Source organism: Sciurus vulgaris (genome assembly GCF_902686455.1).
Source record: "Sciurus vulgaris genome assembly, chromosome: 17".
In the NCBI taxonomy this organism is placed as follows: domain Eukaryota; kingdom Metazoa; phylum Chordata; class Mammalia; order Rodentia; family Sciuridae; genus Sciurus; species Sciurus vulgaris.
Window position 1 is genome coordinate 60,423,341 of NC_136478.1, and position 13,140 is coordinate 60,436,480.

General features: G+C 60.2%; 3 protein-coding genes across 3 annotated transcripts in view; 2 read left to right on the plus strand and 1 right to left on the minus strand.

Annotated features, from left to right (window-relative positions):
• Positions 1-4,634, plus strand: part of SULT2B1 (sulfotransferase family 2B member 1) — a 38,614-nt gene extending 33,980 nt beyond the window's left edge. The window contains exons 6-7 of the mRNA XM_079119090.1: positions 2,755-2,935; positions 4,382-4,634. Of these exons, the coding sequence (XP_078975216.1) occupies positions 2,755-2,935; positions 4,382-4,602 (402 nt within the window). The 3' untranslated portion in view covers positions 4,603-4,634. The remainder of the gene's footprint in view (positions 1-2,754; positions 2,936-4,381) is intronic.
• Positions 4,635-5,396: 762 nt separating this feature from the next.
• On the minus strand, positions 5,397-12,468 carry FAM83E (family with sequence similarity 83 member E; the record flags this gene model as incomplete). The annotated part of the gene is made up of 5 exons (XM_079118703.1): positions 11,876-12,468; positions 10,528-10,695; positions 10,065-10,189; positions 7,075-7,519; positions 5,397-5,657 (listed from the first exon to the last, which is right to left on the minus strand). The coding sequence occupies exons 1-5, from the start codon at positions 12,347-12,349 to the stop codon at positions 5,397-5,399; spliced, it is 1,473 nt and encodes a 490-aa protein (XP_078974829.1). The 5' UTR covers positions 12,350-12,468.
• On the plus strand, positions 7,910-10,052 carry SPACA4 (sperm acrosome associated 4). Its single transcript, XM_079119096.1, has one exon. It carries the CDS (start codon positions 8,631-8,633, stop codon positions 8,997-8,999), a length of 369 nt encoding a protein of 122 aa, XP_078975222.1. The 5' UTR covers positions 7,910-8,630; the 3' UTR covers positions 9,000-10,052.
• Positions 12,469-13,140: the final 672 nt, after the last annotated feature.

Genomic DNA, 13,140 nt, shown 5'->3' on the forward strand with positions numbered 1-13,140 from the left:
GGAGGATGAGTGAGATCATGGGAGATTGTGTCACACCAGAAATGAGTGCCAATGAAAGGCAGAGGAATCGGTGGAAGGAAGAGCCTTTGGAGCTAGACTGGATCTTGGCTGGACCCCACCAAGGGTCCCCGGAGCAGGCGCAGGGTAAGGGGCTTCCTGCCTGGTGTGCTCAGGGATGGCTCCCTGGGTGGAGAGGCCAGGCAGAATACTGGCCATGGCTCTGCAGAGCTGTAGAACAGGTGCTGGGCTTCTGGAACAATCTGCAGCCAACACGCCCAACCATTTGAGATTCCTTTTTTCTTTTCTATCTTTCTTTCTTTCCTCTGATACTGGGGATGGAACCCAAGGGTACTCTACCACTGAGCCACATTCCCAGACTCTTTTATTTTTTATTTTTAGAATGGGTCTCACAGCTGAGGCTGGCTTTGCACTTGTGATCCTCCCACTTCAGCCTCCTGAGTGGCTGGGATCAGTCCTGAGCCACTGCCCCCAGCTCCATCGGAGGGTTGGTTTTGTTTTGCACCAGGGATTGAACCCAGGGGCTCCTAATCACTGAGCCACAGCTCCAGCCCTTTTTTGTATTTTATTTAGAGACGGGGTCTCTCTGAATTGTTTAGCACCTGGCTTTTGCTGAGGCTGGCTTTGAACTGGCCATCCTGCCTCAGCCTCCCCAGCCGTTGGATTACAGGTGTGCGCCACCATGCCCACCCGGTTCCATTCTCAACCAAGATCTGTTGGAGAGGCGGAGCCAGGAAGGCTCCCAGTCAGGCCCTACCATGCGCTTCCTTGTGTGCACACTCTCCTTTCTGGTGGGACTCTTTGTAGGGAGAGTCTGGACTCTGGTTTCTGACAAAGTTGAAATCTTAAAACTCTGGGTGCACAGGCAGGGCTGGAGCTTGGTGGCGGAGCTTGGTGGAGCTGGGCTCCACCCTAGCACCCCAAACAGTAGCTGCGGCATCACAAACTTCTCAGTGGGCTGGGGTCCTGGCTCAGTGGTAGCACGCTCGCCTAGAAAGCCTGAGGTCCTCGGTTCGAGACTCAGCACCACATAAAAATTAAAGGCATTGGGTTCACCTACAATTAAATAATTAAAAAACAAAAAACAAACAAAAAAACAACCCAACTTCTCAGAACCCAGAAGTCTTATCCTTAAAATGGGCCAAAGGAACAACTCACAGCTAGAGGCACAGTGACTCCTGGCACCGAGGCATTGTGACCCGGGATCAGGTCCACCCTGCCTTAGCACCGGGTGGCCAGAGCTACGAGGGCGGACCTGACCAGGACAACAGGCACAGAAATGGCTATCACAGGCTGCGAAACACCAAGCACCAGATGCCAACAAACGTGGTCATCGCACTTAATCCCCCAAAGCAGAGACAGGCCGGGCTGCCTGCCAGTTCTGGTCTGCAAAAGTGGCAGCTTTGTGGGTTCACAACCCCCAGGCGGTCGGCACCCCTCTTTCACAGAGGAGGAGGCGGGGCCTGGACGCACAGTCCTCCGCTGGCGCCCACGGTTCTTTTTCTTCATCCGGGTAAATTTCCCTTGATGGAAAAGGGGAGGGCGGGGGCAGCCAGGAGGGCGTTGCCTGGTTCCCCGACAGGCGGTGGAAACGGGTCCGCACCACCCTTCCGCCCTTTCCATCCAGCTTTGTTCTCCAAACCAAAAACTGAGCCACAGAGCCGAACAGAGCTTCTGGGCCACCTGGGCGCAAGGCTGCAGCCACACGTTGGCACTTCTGGGACACGGCAGTGGTTCAAGCAGATAAAGGGATGGAGGGTTAAGAAAAGAGGCGACCTGGAAGAGCCTGGTGGTGTGGTTGTGGAGCCACCCAGAGACTGGCCTGCTGGGCACTGGGTACCTCAGAAGGCAGTGGGTTAACAGGGGGCCTATGGCCTTCAGACTTGAGTCTGAGTTTCTCTCTGACTGTGTGGCCTTAGACAATTGTCTTCCCCTCTCTGAGCCTTCTTTTATCAATGAGATGACACTTGCAAAACTGATAGCAGGATCAGAAAATGCACATAAGGAGCTTGGACAAGAATGTGGTATACACTAGGTGCTCAATCTGCAGTGATCTCAACAATCACTGTCACAAGGAGGGTGATATTTGATCTGCATCAATGGCAAAGGGCATTTCTGACAGCCCAGTGTCAGGCCTGGAGGAGGAAAGCCTAGGAGCAGTGAGTCCTGGGGTCACAGGGCAGGGGCACTGGGAAGAGCTGAGACCTGGCCACCTCGTCCTTAAAAGGCAGGCCTGGGGGCCAGGACTGTCCGGAGGCACTCGGGAGCCCTAGGAAAGCTGGGAGAAGCAGGGGTGGCTTGGATACTTGGAATGAGATGGAGGCTGGGGAGGAGGCTGAGGCCTGCTGCAGTAGAGGGGACACAGAGGGCAGGAGGGACGGGCCAGTGATGGACAGGGGTGTGAGGTGAGGCTGGAGGGGTGCTGCCAGGCCTGGGAGGCTAGCCCTGGGCCTGGGCATGAGGGCTGCCCGGCATCACTGCCTGCCTCTAACCCAAGGGGGGATGGTCTCCACAGGTTCTGAGCTGACCCTGACCCTGCTGTGACCTCTGCCGCAGCCCCCACTCACAAAGCCTTCCAAAAACCAGGAGCCCCGACGCCTTAGCCTCACCTTGGAGGTGGAGAGGGAGGGGCAGGGGCAGGAGCACCCTGACCCCCCTGGGCTAGGGGCTAGACAGCCAGCCTCCCAGATGCCCAGCACCCTCAGGCTGCTGACCCTCCTGCTCCCTCTCCCCCAGGACCTCCAGGGCTCCGTGCAGCGCATCTGTGAGTTCCTGGGCCGGCCGCTGGACGAGGAGGCCCTGGGCTCTGTCGTGGCGCACTCGACCTTCGGTGCCATGAAGGCCAATTCCATGTCCAACTACACGCTGCTGCCCACCAGCCTGCTGGACCACCGCCATGGAGCCTTCCTCCGGAAAGGTGTGGGGGCTCTGGGCTCCGGGATTCACGTCTTACTAGGCCACCAGATAGCTGTGTGATTTAGACCAGTTCCTTCGCCTCTCTGGGCCTCAGTTTTCCCAGCTGGAGTGTGGGGGTGAACAGGGTCACTGTGACCGACTTCACTTACAGAGCTCAGTACAGAGCCTGGCAAGTCTCTGCCATCTGAGTCTTCCCACTCCCCTCCAGGGAACGGAACCCCCTGGGCACTGATCCAAACTGCCCCCAGGCTCAGGTCCCCACAAATCCTCCTTGGCATTAGTGCTCACTGAAGAAATACCTGAGTGTTGGATTACAGAGCAGGGTTAACAAACCCAGTGGCTCAAAACAACACACACCTGTCTCAGCTTATGCTTCTGGAGGTCAGAGATCCAAAATCAGTCTGGCTGGGCTAAAATCAGGCAGGGAAGGCCAAACTCCTTCTGAAGATTTCACAGGAGAATCCATTCCTGGCCATTTTTGTTTCTGACTAACCTACACCCCCAGCTCCTGGCCGCCTCCTGCATCTTCAAAGCCAGCAGTCCTCGAATCCCTGGCTCTGGCCCTCCTGCCTTCCTCCTGTAAGGTCCCTTGTGCTGCACACGCCTGTGATCCCAATGACTTCAGGAGGATGAGGTTGGAGGATTGTCAATTTGAGGCCAGTCTCAGCAACTTAGTGAGGCTCCAAGCAATTATAGAGACCTTGTCTCAAAATTTAAAAATAGAGGACTGGGGATGTAGCTTAGTGGCAAAGGGCCCCTGGGTTCAGTCCCCAGGAGGGAAAAAAAAAAAAAAAAAATTCCTTGTGATGACATTGGGCTCACAGAGATAATCCAGAACCATCTCCCAACTCAAGATCCTTCATCACATGTGCCCCGTTCCTTTTGCCACGCAGACTTACATATTCACAGATCCAGGGGTTGGGTTGAGGGCTTCTCGGGATAAGTGGCCAGCTACAGGGAGCCCCCAGACCTCTCTACAGGTGTCCTGGGCACCAAAATCCAAGTGACTGTGAAACCCGGCCCCAGGATTCCAGTGCCCCCATCACCCCAGGATCAGATGAGAAAGCCGAGGCTGGAGGACCGGTGGAGCCCTGGGGCCGCCGGGTTCCTGCAGGGCAGGAGCCCACTCATCTCAGCAGCAGTGCTGCCCCAGGGAGTTAGGGACAGGACAGGAGGTGACAAGGACGGTAAAGATGTGCGTTCGCGCTGGGCGGAGAATAAAGGGTCAAGGGGCAAAGTGGGCAAAGGGAGGGAGGAGGTGAGTCCTGCAGGTGACAGCCAGGCCGTTTAGGATTCCCCCATCCAAGGTAAAGGGGTGACGGGTAGCCGGGGGTGCTGCTCGCAGCCAATTCCGGGAGGTGGGAAGGGAGGTGCTGGGATGTTGGGAGTGAGGGGACGACGCCCCGAGAGGCTCCTCACCCGCGGACGCCCCCTCCGTTCCCTCCAGGGGTCTGCGGGGACTGGAAGAACCACTTCACGGTGGCGCAGAGCGAAGCTTTCGACCGCGTCTACCGCGAGCAGATGCGGGGAATGCAGACCTTTCCCTGGGACGTGGCCCCGGAGGAAACCAGCCCGGACCCCGAGCCGGACCCCGAGCCCGAGCCCGAGCCCGAGTCCAGTCCCAGCCCCGTCCATCCTCCGATCCCGCCCACCAGTGACCCTGAATAAACACGTCGCTCCAGCCCTGCTCCTGGGTGCGCGCGCGAGGGCTGCAGGGGGCGTGCGAGGGCGGCAGTCGGCGTGGGGACCCCGCACCTGGAGCCCAGGCTGCGAACCACGGGGTCGTCTGTCCACCTGTCACGCCCATGGGGTCCGTGACTCCAGAGCCCCACGCCGAGGCACAGGGTCTTCAGGGGCCCGAGCTACGCAGGACTTCCCCCCAGGGAGGCTGCAGCCTGCGCCTGGGTTGGGGCTCTTGGGTTGGGGACCTGGCTATGGAAATGCAAGTTTGGGGCATGAAGGAGTTTTATTCCGAGCTGAAGTCGGGGAGCTAGAGCATCCACTGCCTTGGTGCTCTCCAAAGGTCCCAGCGCCTGCCCAGGCCCCGCAGTGACACCTCCCCAGCAACTGTGAAGCCAGGACTTTCCAGCCCATCGTTGTCCTCCCTCCTCTCCCTGCCCTCCAGTGCCTTCTGAGTGCGGAGGGAGGCAGTGTCCCAGGGACTCCTCAGCCACATCCCGCGAATCCCACAGGGGCTACTCAATCGGCCTCTTCCAGAGAAGTCCTGCCTGGCTGAGCAGCACGCGGGGGGCAGGATCTATTTCCCTGACTGACACTGAGGCCGGGAGCGAGAATTGGGTTTCTTGGTTCTAGAACAAGTGAAATCCCCTGCACCGCCCAGACCTGGAGCAGAGGCCGTGTCTGAGGTGCAGCATCAAGGCAGGGCTCCAGCTGGCACGCAGGCGGGCCAGGCCACCTCTGTCTGAGCCCTGTCAGCGTCGTCCCCCAAGTCCTGAGCCCTGTCAGCGTCGTCCCCCAAGTCCTGAGCCAGAGGCCCAGCCCGGCTGCGGGACCCCTCTGGATGCAGTATCCTCACCAAACCTCCTTTGGGTTGGGGACAGATAACGGAGGCGACGGGCAGGAACCAGGGGCAGGGGGCCGCCCCAGGGCTGGGACCAGGCCAACGGGCGGGTGTCTGCCTCACCCCACGGGCCCCCTCCTGTGCCCCGCTGCCTCATCAGGGCCTTGGCAGGAGTGTCCTTGGAGCCCCAGGACTTCTTGAGCTGTGGAAGGAAAAAGAGGAGGCGAGAAGGGGTGAGAGGGAGGAGGTTCCCGGGGCCCAGAGCCAGGGAGGGAGGGGGTGAGGGAAGAGGGTGGGAGAGGTGGGGGCCACAGGGGGAGGTGAGACCTGAGGAGAGGGAGGTGAGGAAGCAGGGGAGCGAGGAAGGTGGGGGGGGAGAGGGAGGGGGGGAGGGGGGTGGGGGGAGGTGACCCGAAGCAGGTGAGGAAGGGTGGAGGGAGGCCTGGGACCCCCAGACCCAAGAGAGGTGAGGAGCCATCTCCCTCCTGTGGCTTTGCAGTTGGGAGGAACAGGAAGCAGCTGGCAGCTGCCAACGGGGGTGGGGGGACAAATATTTGCCAAGGGAGGCGATGCAGGGTCAGGGCGGCTGGGGACCAGGTGGAGGGGTGGAGGTGAGGACCTTGCCCCTGCCTAGCCCCCTTCCTCCCCCAGCTCCAGGAAGTCACTGACTGGGAAGAGGGAGGCCATTCCCAGAGTCTCGCCCTTGGGAGAAGCCTCTAACTCCCACTTAGCAGATGGGGAAACTGAGGCTGGGGTACTGTGCCCAGGTGTTGGCATCCTGGTGTGCCTGCCAGTCCCCCCTACATGGTGCTGCCTGTACCCTCACAACAGCTCACTTCGTGGCAGCAGAAAATGAGACTCAGCAAGAGAGTCACCTATCAGGGTCCTCCAGTGAATCAGAACAGGTTACTTGAAACCTCATTGTCTAAGCAGCCACAGAATGGGGGACGATCCCTGGAGTTCCCATGATCCCCCTCTCCCCAAACCCTGGAACTCTCAGATCCAGAAAGCCAGCAAGCAGAGCATTGAAAAACCCTACTAGGGAGGCTGCCAGGGCTCTGGGCCTCGGTTTCCCCATCTGTGAAGTGGGTACATTAAACTTAACCAGCCTGCGAAAGTGCTGGGCATGGGCAAGGTAACAAAGCAGGTGACTGAACCTGGGGTGAGTCACTCAAGCTGAGCCCCCACTTTCCCTTCTGTAAACACAGGCTTGACAAGAGTGGCCTCCCTGATCTGGGATGAGAATGTCGTGAAATAAGCAAATTCTATTTCAACCCAAGTGGGAATGAGCTCAATCGCTCAGCCCATTCCCTGGATGGGAACACTGAGGTTCACAGAAGCATGGGGAACCCAAGGCTCAGGGGTCTCTGCCCCATGCCACCAGAGCTTTCCCCCAGCGCATAGTAGGGGCACATGAAATGGCCCGTGCAGCTATGAATCCAGGCGAAAGGCTTTGCCCTTCAACCTCCCGGGTGCCGGGCACAGTAGGCCCTCTGAAAACACTTCCGGCTCTGGGGTTCAGAGCAGGACCCAGAACCCAGCCCCGCCCTGGGCAAGTGCCCTCCCTTCCTGGGCCTCCGCCGCCTCCATCCTCTTCTGCAGCAGCCACCAGGCCTCACCTCACTGTCACCATCACTGGAGCCTGACATCTGGGACAGGCGGCTCAGGTCCCACAGGGAGCGGCTGGGCCGAGTTGGGGGGCCGCTGGCCGTCCGGGCACGCTGTACACTTCTCAGGATGTCGCTGAGCGCCGGCCCTGGTGGGGCAGGGGACTCCTGCCTGTCCCCCTCGAAGATGCGGCAGGCAGCCAGGCGGTGGGCCAGTGGGCCGTTGGGTGGCAGTGGTGACACGGGGGCTACAGGGCACCGGTGAGCCACACGGTGTGGGCTGTGGGCCAGCTGCAGGTCCCCCAGGACACTGACCAGGGGACCCTGGGCGGGCATGGACGGGAGCGGCCATGAGGTTGCGTACAGTGTCCGGAACTCACGGCTGAAGGCGTCAACGATCTCTCCGGTCAGCAGGGTCACCAGACCACGGTGCAGGCGGGCATCACTCCACGTGAAGCTGGGGGCACCAGAATCAGGGGTCAGGATCCGGTGAAGCCTGGCTCTCATCCCATCCCCAGCCAGGTCCCAGGGCCGGCAGGGCGACCTCAGACAGGTCCTGGCCTCCAGGGCCTCAGTTTCCCCCTCCATAGAATGGGGACGAGAGCAGCGTGTGCCCCGAGGGACAGAGCTGAGGGCGGGTGAGTCAAGACACTGTCATCTGGACTCAGACTGGAGCTCAGACCTGGTCTCTGCCTGGCCCCAGCCAGGAGCACCTCAGCTTGCTCCTCTGGAAAGAGATGGGGTTCATTTCCTGGCACCCACACGACTGTTTTAAAATTCAGCTGCTTCCCAGAAAGAGTGCATTTATTAAGCACTTGCTGTTTGCTAGGCTGAGTACTCCTGCTCCCTGCCCGCCTCGGATTTCACCTCTGGAACATGAAGCCAAAACAGGCAGATTCAAGTGAGAACCTGGGTCCCTGTCGCTGCCTGTGGCCAGCACAGAGGGCCCCAACAGCTCCTGCGCTTTCTGTGAAGCCCCGGGTGCAGATCTGGGCACGCAGCTGGTGCTCAGCAAACACCCTCTCTCCCACCTCTCTGGAGTGAAATGAACCCAGGGCTCCAACCCCAGCTCAGGGGCTCCTGGGTGGCCACACTGGCCGCCTGGAAGTGGGGTTGCCATGGGAGATGTGGAGTCAGACCCTCGGCGGGCACGGCACACATGGCGAGGACGGGCCGGCGGCAGCTTCGGGGTGCTGCTCGGGCGTCCTTACCCCACCAGGTGACTGTCCTCGCTGGGTTGAGGTCAGCAGGCCGGGCCACCTTGCACATTGTGCCACCTGCCCCCACCTATGACCTCACCGCAGAGCGGCCAGTGGGAACCCTGAGGGGTCTGTGAGGTCACCACATTCCACAGAGACTTGTGGGGCAGTGGTGCTGGCCTGTCTCCACCCGAGGACTCAGGAGCCTCCCGAGAGGGACACGGAGCATTGGGACCTGCCACTCCCGGTGGCCTGGACAGGGGGCAAGGTCCCGTGGGAGGAGTTCCGCGAGGTCATTCATTCAGCATTTCCCAGAAGCCCAGGAAGCCCCCGGCCTGGCTTGGGCACCGTCCCCCCAGCCAGGCCGTCATGGTCCTCGGCTGGCTGCTGCTTCTGGTGATGGCTCTGCCGCCGGGCACCACGGGGGCCAAGGACTGCATCTTCTGTGAGTTGACCGACTCTGCCAAGTGCCCTGGCACCCACATGCGCTGCGGGGATGACGAGGACTGCTTCACAGGCCACGGGGTGGCCCAGGGCGTGGGCCCTGTCACCAACAAGGGCTGCGTGCACTCCACCAGCTGCGGCCGCGAGGAGCCTGTCAGCTACCAGGGCCTCACCTACAGCCTCACCACCACCTGCTGCTACGGCCACCTGTGCAACGCCAGCCCTGGCCCAGCAGGAAGCAGGATGGCAGGGGCCACGGCCGGCCTGCTGCTGCTGCTGCGACGTTTGCTGTAGGCCCCTGGGAGGGCAGGGCCCGGGACCGGTCTCCCAGACGCCCCACCTTTACCCCCTTCCCCCATTAAATGGCCAGAGGCCCTCGACACCTGCTTGTGGCCCCGACTTCGTCCATTCTAGGGCTGTCCTCCTGCAGCCCGGGGCCCGGAGAGGCGCCCTCGGCCCTGACCCAGTGGTGCCGGCCCGTGGTCTGTGGGTTTGTATTTCATCGGTTCTAAGATGTGTGTATTTTTGCATTTCGATCAGGACGCTTTTTTCCATTGGTGGCACCTTAGAGTCTATGAAATATGGCTAAAAAATCATAAAAATAAACGACAGCTGACGCTGGTGGAGAACTTCTCATGTCGTGTGCCAGGCGTGTGTCCAGAGGGCAGCAGCACCAGAAGGTGCCAGAAAGACACAGTGGGGCCCATCCTCAGCGGGGTGGATAGGGGTGGCAGGAAGCTGTTTTGAGTCCTCCAAGTGACTCTGGGGCATGCTCAGGCCGAAACCCACTGTCCTGAGCCGGGTCCTCAGCTGGCACGTGGCAAGTTTTAGAGAAATATTTGGTTGTCATAATTGGGGGGTGGTTACCGACACCTGCTGGGGCGAGGCTGGGGACACAGCACAGCACCCCACAGGGCACCTGGCAGCCCGCCATGACAAAGAGGCAACCCGAAATGTGAGTGGTATCTCTGTTGAGAAATCTTGTTCCACCAGCACTATAACCATATCATCTCATTCTGTAGAGGGGGGAAATGAGGCACAGAGAGGTGAATTAAGTTGCCCAAAGTTGCACAGTTAGTAATGGACAGAGTTAAGATTTGGATCCAGGTCATCTAGCTCCAGGGTCCACGTCCCAGTTTTCCAGAAGGAATGACAGGGCCAAAGAAAGACTTCTCCCAGGCTGCTAAGCAGGCCAGCAGCAGGGCCAGAACAAGTACCCAAGCAGGCTGGCTCCAAGCCCAAGCCTGCACCACCTCTCCTGGGAAGGGTGTTGGGACCCATTTCACAGATGAGCATAGAGAGGCCCAGGAAGGGGAAGTCACTTGAAGGAGAGCTGGTGCAGGATGCTGAGAGGCTTACCTGTAGGATCCCGAGAGCACCCTGTCCCCGTCCAGGAGCACAAACTTCTCACGCACGTTGCCGCTCACCTGCCGTCGCCAGCGGCTCTGGAAAGTGCAGCCCCGCACAGTGCGAACATCCAGGTTCTGGCGGGGTTGGGGGGTAGGCCCTTGCTCAGGCTCACTCCACGGACTCGGGGCCTCTCAAGGTTGCTTCCACCTGGGTGACCCATGACCCCATAGAAGCCATCAAGCGTCCCCAGAGCCACCAGTATAGAGCTTCAGTTTCTTGGGGCTATCCCTCCATGGCCCAGGACTCCACAGGAATGTCACCTCCTCTGTCCCCAGTGTCTTGAGCATTAGGTCTCAGGGAATCCTCAGTAGGCATCTATCTCAGTGACCCAGGACCCCATGGAAAAGTCCGCCTCTGCTACCCCAGCACCAGTGGAATGTAGATGCCCAGGTGCCTCTGGCCCAGCCCCTACCTCTGTGGCCCAGGGGTTCACCCCCAGCTGCTGGGCCAGTGCCAGGAAGGCAGGCAGCTGCTGGTGGTCCAGGAGCAGGTAGACAGGCACCCAGCGGCGTGAGGTGGCATCCACCAAGTCCGAAAGCAGGTCCGGGTCAGTGAAGATGTCCATGACCACGGCCACCAGCTGCAATGTGGGGAGAGGGCTGTGGATATGTGGGCGGGACCTGCAATTTGGGGCCACTCAGGGGCCTGGCATCAGGGGGTGAGGGGTAAGAGGCTCTGGAGGCTGGGGGCTTAGGGGCCTGGCCTACCTGGAACACTGAGGGGTCTGAAGGGGAAACCCCTGGACATAGAGTAAGAAACAGGCAGATCTTCCTCAAGAAACCCAGTCCCAATACACTAGAAAACGTCCATCAAAAACCACAAATCGCCAGGCATGGTGGCGCACACCTGTAATCCCAGCAGCTTGGGAAGCTGAGGCAGGAGGATCATGAGTTCAAAGCCAGCCTCAGCAACTTAGCAAGGCCCTAAGCAACTCAGGGAGACCCTGTCTCTAAATAAAGTTCAAGAAAGGGCTGGGGAGGTGACTCAGTGGTTAAGCACCCTGGGTTCCATCCTCAGTATCACCAAAAAAAAAAAAAAAAAATCACATCTACAACCATGAACAGTGCCCTTGATCTATGGCACTACAGTGCCCAAATGCCCACCAGGTCAGTGGCTGGACGCCCTTGGAGGGCACTATGGGAAACTGGCCCCTGGGTCCTCTGGAATGCCTGGAGCTGGGGCAGGAGGGCTGAGGTGCTGGGCCACTAAGGTGTGCTTTGGGAACCCCAGCGCACTGATGGACAGGGTCCTGAAGACAGAACACAGTAGTGCCAACAAAGCCTGACTCACCAGTCAGGGGGCCTGGCTCAAGTTCCACTCAGCCACGGACAGGTAAGAGAGTGAAAGGCCCATGCCTGTTTCCCCATCCTCAATGGGCAGAATGGTCCCCACCTCACCAGGGAGGACCATGCCCATTCAAAAGCAGGGGAGCCCGCAGACCATGACTGCGAGTGAACGGGCTTCCTGGGCTGCCAGGGAGACAGCTGAGCCATCCTGGGGGGCTGGCTGGGAGCTCCCGGCTTGGTGGTGGGAGATGGAGTGGTAACTGAGACTGAGGGACAGTTGAGGGGCACCTGGGATCAGGAGAGGAGGGAGCCCCGTCCGGCAGTGAGGACGAGGCCAACGCGTGGGCTCCTGGGCTGAGGATGTGGGTGCTGGGCATCTAGACTTTAAGTCCTGGGAGGGTCGGGGAGGCGGCCTGCCTGGGCCCCATTCTGGGAATGGTCTGGGGACGGCGAGCAGGCCCCTGGGGTACCCACCTTGCGGGCAGCTTGGATTTCCCGGCGCACCAGCTCCTTGAGAGGCGGGTGGCCCTCGCTGGGTGGCTGGGTGTACAGCTGGGCTCGGGTGATGCCCTTCCAGGAAGCGTCCTCTGGCCAGCCCAGTCGCAGCAGGGGCGCTGGCTCCTCTGATTGCCCAGGCCAATAGGTCACACTGCCCACATCCCCATCGGTGATGGTGGCTCTTTCTGCTGGGCCACCAGGCTCCTGCCTGGCTACTGTCCAGTCTTCAGCTGCCGCGGCCAAGCCCTGGACCTCATCCCCACTCAGGAAGGGCCGCAGCCCCTCCCGCCGCACACAGGCCTGGAAGGCCTCTGTCCCCCTGCTCAGCAGGGCTTCCAGAGCCAGTCGCTCGCCCTCAGAGTACAGGAGGCCGGGGCTGGCCTCACTCAGGGGCAGCTCCCCGGCCTCTGCTCCAGCTCCTTCCAGTGCTGCCAGCTGGGAGGCCGCCATTGGGGCCAGTGGGTGGGAGGCGTGCGAGGCTGGATCCCTGAGGGTCCAGCTGCCTTTGGAGGGCTGACCATCTGGGATCTCCTGACAGGCAGACTGAGGCCCTCCGAGGCCTCAGGGCAGTGCTGCCAATGTCCGCACGCTGAGGCTGCCCCTGGGTCAGTCCCCACAATCAGACTGTCCGAGGAACTGATTGCCTGGCGTCTCAGGCTGCTGAGAACAATGACCTGCTGCTGGTAGCCAACACTGTGCCCCCTGGTCTTCTCTGAACTCCCCACCAGCTACTGATGGTCAGGATGGCCACCTGGCATCAGGAGGCCATCAGCAGGCCTCCCTGCTGGACCACGCAACCTCCGGCCCACTGGCCACAAAATGCCCCTGACCAACCAATTGCCTTGGTTGAAGGTCTGGCTAACTGCCTGACCTTTCCAGACAACAGGTTGTCCGCCTGTGCCTGACCACCCAGTCTCACTAACCAATGGTACAGTGGGTTGCCAGTGTGATCCGGCCAACAGCGTGTCTGACTGACCCCCTGGCTGTTTGACAGACACCAACAGCGTGACTGGCGGTCTTGATACCTGTCAGTCGGCTGGCTCACCAGTTCTCACCGGTTAACCATTCCGAAGGCCTCTCAGCCTTGGAGGAATGCACTTCAGCCAAGTCTAGGCATCACCCCTTTCCCTGGGGAACCAGTCAGTCTCCTCCCTACAACAGGGGACACTGTGCTCCCTGGACCCCCACACCCCTTCCCGAGGCTGCTGCAGTTGGGAGACACTTTGAGACCTGCCCGTGAC